Raw genomic sequence first — 6,132 nt, 5'->3', positions numbered from 1 at the left:
TTTTTTTTTTTTTTTTTTTTTTTTTTTTTTTTTTTTTTTTTTTTTTTTTTTTTACATTAATAGAATATCGTGCTAATTTCATAGATCCATTTTCTGACCTTAATTGATTAATTTATATATACAATGATTCTTCAAGACAATATTTTTAGGTGCAAATTTTTGTTTGCGTTGTTATAATTGTGCATTGAAAAAGATCTTTTATTTAATACAAAAATTAATTTGATTTATCATTTTTTTATTGAATAAATATTTACCGTAAGTAAATGTTTAGTATTATTTAAAGAAATATGTATTAAGATTTAGTAAATTTTTGTCAGTGTGTTATTGTTTCTATGTTGTTTTAGTTGTGTATCGTTATTTTACCTAATAGATAATTATTGCAATTGATATTGAAAAATAATAAAGATATATAGGTACAAATATAGATCTTATCAAGATGTTTACGTTTTATGAATGCAGTGTTGCGTAGAAATATAACGTGTAAGTCACTTGATAGATACAATCATGAATGGATTAGAGATGCATGTAGTTTTATCGAGAGATTGAAGATAATAGCGTAGAAGAGCAAAACCAAAGAGGAGAGCAAAAATTCTCGGTACTGAGCAATGATGTCACAGCCAGACGATAGCCCTGAGAGAACGTTTACCCCGTGGCTCGAAAATAGGTTTATACGCCTATGTATAGCACTTCGTTAAATGTATTTAAACGTCGTACTGCAACGTTTAAACACTTTGCAGTTTGTGATGGTAGTGTACAAGCTGCTCAATGGAAAATTAAATTTAGCAATGTTCACCTAGATATTCTCTTTAGATTCGAGATATAAATGTTATATATTATGGGATATTAAAATCGACACGTTAAAGATATAGTATTATCGTTGGCGTTACTCAGTGATTTGTGTTATGACTTCCACTATAATTACTATGCAGTCGCCTTTCGCGTGCGTTTAGCAGATACTAAATTACAATTACGTTCGATTAGAAATTCGCTGGTGGATTAATTGAATTGTGCATTTTCTTGATTAACAGAAACCTGCATTCTGTCTACGTATTGTATTACTAAAGTTATAATCACAAGTGCACTTGCGTCTGGCGAGACTCGCATATTAACGAATGAGAAGAAACACAGCAGCGATTCTCCGTCTTCAAGAGGATGGAGTTCGTCTCCCTCTGGATCGATATGTTTGCATCACGCGAGCTGTCAACATTGCATGAGAGACACGATCTCTTAGGCCTACTCCTCTATTTTCATACTCTGTCCATTTATATCGTAGTTGTTGATCAGAAACAGTAATTTATTTTTGTTAAATGAGTTACTAGATTTTATTCAAAAGAATAATTGATATCTGATATCTTTTTTTCTCTGTTTTGACGTTGAGTCTTTTTTCGTTGGATTATCATCCAAGGAAAATACTGAACAATATAAATAAAGAATATTGTGTATAACAATACAAAAATGAAATCATCACAAATTTACGACAACAAACAATATTTCTTTGCAGTGTCATGACTTATAATTACATTATATAATCATGACCCTTGAAAGCACAACCTTTAAATAATAATAAATCAACATATGCTGTTCAGAAATATAAGCATTATCGTGAGAAATGGAGTAGAAAACTTTGCTCTACCCTATTTAACTCATGTATCTTATATACTTATCTTAAATATTTATTTTGTATACTTATATTTAACAAAACAAAAATTATTATATTATATAATAAAAATAAGATATTTTTTGAATGACATAATCCCGTTTTTCAAACGCGAAGAATGCGAGAGCAAATTGCGCCAATGCGCTTCTATTATTAACCTGCTTTTTCGCCATAGTTGGAAGTGTTAATTAATATACCATAATGGAGTTCCATATAAACGCTTTCTGTGCTCGCTAAATTAACCGGTAGACCTCGATCGCCTTGATGCACCGACCGCTTCACGCGAAAGCGACGACGCGATCCCACCGAAGGAGGACAATCATTGCCACCGCGGCTATAATCGGCCGATATGCGCCATAAATTCAAACAACGTACGTGTTCTTCTTTTGCAGGTTGTCCAGAATGGTTTAGAGATCCTCACGTATCTCGCAGATCGGATGGGTCATGACTTCAAACCTTACATCTCCACCATCATCCAGCCGACGATAGACAGGCTAGGTGAGTACGGGGCGTATTTGTTCCATCCGTTTGTCTCGTAAATCGTCTTCGGGGAAGAATCGACTAACACGATACGCGATATCGAAAATTTCTATTATTATTTACGACGATCGATAATTCTACAAAGGACTCACGATGGTCGATAATTGGCATCAATAGAAGCTCATGTATATTTCGGTTTGTAAATATCCCGTATATTCGCGATGTAAAGATAGTCGGGGATAATTTTAACATCAGGCATTAATTAGAAAGTTATACCATCCCTATAGACCTGTATCTCGAAAGTGTGATGAGTTTCACGAACATTTCGCCGCGTATTGGGTGAATCATCGTTAATCACTAAATGAGTTTCAAATAGAACGATCCAGAGTGACGTTTAAATGCCTCTAATGAGGTTGAAAAAAAAAGTCTATGACAGATGTATACACCATATTTGTCGAGAACCGGTCCGCCGATTGCTTTCAGTTGTCCCGCGAAGCCGACATCAAGAATAATCGCATGCACACGTGCGAAGATATTCGATCCCAATTTCACGTGTATACAAATCGACAATTAAATTCGCATTTGACACAGGTGACAGTAAAGATGCTACCAGGGAGAAGGCGCAACTGGTGCTCCTGAAAATTATGGAAAAGGGATGCATGTCGCCTCAGAATCTTCTGGATAGACTTCGTCCAGCCTTCAATCATAAGAATGCAAAATTACGAGAAGAGGCCCTGATTCTGTTGACAACTACGTTGAATGAGTGAGTGTTTACTTGAAATAAATTATATTTACGAAAAGAAATTGTTTTTTTTTTAATGGAATTTGAATTTTTCCAGACATGGAGCAGATGAGATGGCACTATCGGGGGTAATTCCGAGTATCGTAAAGCTGTTGTCGGATCCGTCGGAAAAGGTTCGGGAAACTGCTCTGAACACGCTGGCGGACATCTATCGACACGTAGGCGAGAGATTACGCGTCGATTTGCAAAGAAAACACAATGTGCCGCAAGCCAAGTAAGTGAAATGGACGGAGAAAGCGATTGTCTTTCGGCTTTCGGTCTGCATAGAATTTCACGATCTCTTGATCGTGATTCAGTCATTCAAGAAATGTTTCTCTTCCTCGTTAAAAATTAACTGATCAGTGCGATGCGTTATAATGAAAATCTTTAATCGCAACGTTATATAAATCCGTTGTCCATTCTGCTTACAGAATGCTCCTGCTAATAGAGAAGTTTGATCAACTGAAGGCCGCTGGTGATCTTTTACCCTTGGCAATGTCGTCCGACGGTGAGTAGACTGATTGAATTCTCTGGCGCTGCGGGGTACCACTTAATTTAAGCTCGCCGCCGACAAGGACGACGACGGTGATGATGACGACAACGAAAAGTAAGGCGCGAGTGTACCACGCGGCGCATATCGCTATTCAATATGCGCACGAAGGCTTGTATCGTGCTGCCATCGTGCAGCTCTAGAGTTTAACACGCGGCGATCCTGCCTTAGCATGCAGGAAGACTCCTCCATTTGTCTGCTCGCCCCGCCTCGTCCTCCTCGCAGCTTAGCATTACACGTATACATCATGAATATTTACCGAAGACCGCGTGTTCCTCGATGTGATGGGAATATACTACTTCTACGATTTCATGTACTTCGCAACCGACTTCGATTTAATGACATGTCGATATCTTGGTCCGATCGGAATTTTACTTCCACATTTCCGGCGAAGGAAGAACGAACAACATTGATGATATTGAAATAACGATATTGGAGAAGGAAGTTGCTCGCCGTTCCGTTGCATAAAATTTCGTTTCCTTGAACGGTGATACAATGAGGTCGCTGATTCGCGTTATCTGCTCACCGCCGGGGAAATTACATAATATTGCATTCAGAGCGATAGAATCGCGTGTGATATATCGTACCGGTGTATTGTTTCAAGCGCCGTACCACGCCTGTAATCCATACCGAAGCTGAAGCTATCCTGCTTCGAAACGAACGGCCTTGCAATGGACGCTGCGACTGCTCGGCTTGTCGGCGTTCGAATTTCGATTGCAAATATTACGTGTCGCACTCGCAATTGACACTTTCGCTTCTCGATTGAGGAAATAATCCGCCGTCGAGATCGATGATGAGAGCTAAAGTTCGCCCGGCGACAATTTCGTCGTTGCATTCCGCTTACGCAATCGATCGCAACATAAAATGTTTGTGGCTGCTTGAGGAGGAACTTCCTTGAGTACACGATTGCAACACTCCACAAATTTCATTCTCGCGTCTATATCTTTCCCAAGGTTCATCGGAGTTCTGCGACATTTCTCGTTCGAATGCCATACGATTATTAGTTTCTGTCATTAATTGCTGCGTTATTCACGGTAATTCCGTGAAAGGCCAGACGGTTCTCATCGTTCAGCAAGATTATTTATCGTCTAATATAAATTATTCTTACAAATCAAAGTAATTAAACATTCCACAGTCGCGAAATAAATGATAGGAAAATTGACTAAATAATTACTGACAATTAATGCCAGGCTATTTATCATTCTGGTGAAAGTAGCAATTAGAATCGATGGCACATATTGATGTGGCATGTTTATGAATTATACACTTTCGTTATCCAGTGAATTTTAAGTAGATTCCATGAAATTTTTTTCACTCTTTCCTTTCTTTTTTCTCTCTCACGCAAATCTATGATCGAAGATGCGCGCAATTCTGTTTTCTTTGCTACACCCTGCGCATATACGATCACGATTAGATCATACCTGGGCTTGGCAAGGAGAAGCCACGGCGCTTCGCTTGATTTCAGAGATATTAATAGAACTCAAAATAGCCGTGAAGCGCTAATGATGATCTTCCGCGAAGCCTCCGACCATCCCCTTCATGAACATTCGAACTTCCGGTCGTCCGGCAAAGTCTGAGGGATCAGTCTCAAGCGTTATTAGAGCAACACGTTCTGCACACTGATTACATATCTATGAATATTTCAGCCTCCTGTTAAGTTACGCTCTATAGCGGATTACAGAATCTTAGCGTTACTATGTCGAATACCATGTACATCTAGCATGCCTCGTATATTAACTTGGAACCATATAATTTAATCGAGCTTGCAGCGTGAAGAAAATTCAATTTACTCTCGTAATTAAAATAATTCTGAGAAATCAATCTTTGATCTGCCGTGTTATACAGTCAGTTATCGATGTCTATCTGCTTTATTCATTCATGCATAAATGCGAACAACACTTTGCGTACATTCAATATTTTCTATCTTTTTATTATTTATGCATACTTCACGGTCATGACGTAACCACGCTCGTGACACTCATGTTTTGACGACCAAATTCTTGTTCGTCGAATACAAATAAGAGAATCGTAGGACAAACATTTTTTTTCGTAGTTCACCGCAATAAAATTTCTGTGACAAACACATCAATTGCATCAATTAAGAGAAATAAACTTATTTTTGGTCAAAGCGAATCTTCGGTCGGTATTCATAGTCTGTTCTTATTTTAAGACCATCTTAAAATGTTAATACAGCTCTCTGATTGGTTTATAACATCTTAAGACTTAAGACTATCTTAAATATAAGATCCGAACTATGAATACCGGCGTAAGTGCTCAAATATTTCACACAGATTGAATTTATATACATAAATTTGGCACATAGAAATCTTTTTGATTTTAAAACACAATCGTGACTAGAACGAGAATAATAAATTGATAAGCAATTTAATAATGTTGATGCTAATAAGATTGGAATCGTCATCGCGGTATCCTCAAAGCGACGCAGAAAGGTTATGCGCGCCCGGCGAGCGAATAAAAATTTGCATAAGTCTCGTTTTCACTCTCTCTTTCTTCGTGACCCCGTGCAATGCGATTGTGTTAGAAGTTCGCGTTAAGGCACGATTACACCATGCTCTTTTCGAAACACGTTCCTCTTGAGTCGTTTTTCGTAACAGAAAAGATGTAGATTAAATCGATGGAAGTCAACGATAGAGATGAGTGTGG

General features: G+C 37.9%; 1 protein-coding gene across 4 annotated transcripts in view; it reads left to right on the top strand.

Moving 5' to 3' along the window:
* LOC108684402 (CLIP-associating protein 1-A) overlaps positions 1-6,132 on the top strand; it is a 42,301-nt gene that overhangs the window by 12,254 nt on the left and 23,915 nt on the right. For all 4 annotated transcript variants that reach the window (XM_018188686.1, XM_018188685.1, XM_018188684.1 and 1 more), the window contains exons 2-5: positions 2,050-2,155; positions 2,729-2,900; positions 2,977-3,153; positions 3,350-3,426. In XM_018188686.1, the coding sequence (XP_018044175.1) occupies positions 2,050-2,155; positions 2,729-2,900; positions 2,977-3,153; positions 3,350-3,426 (532 nt within the window). The remainder of the gene's footprint in view (positions 1-2,049; positions 2,156-2,728; positions 2,901-2,976; positions 3,154-3,349; positions 3,427-6,132) is intronic.

Source organism: Atta colombica, unplaced genomic scaffold (assembly GCF_001594045.1).
Source record: "Atta colombica isolate Treedump-2 unplaced genomic scaffold, Acol1.0 scaffold134, whole genome shotgun sequence".
In the NCBI taxonomy this organism is placed as follows: domain Eukaryota; kingdom Metazoa; phylum Arthropoda; class Insecta; order Hymenoptera; family Formicidae; genus Atta; species Atta colombica.
The sequence above is the reverse complement of the archived record's forward strand: the minus strand, read 5'-3'. Positions and strand labels throughout refer to the sequence as shown.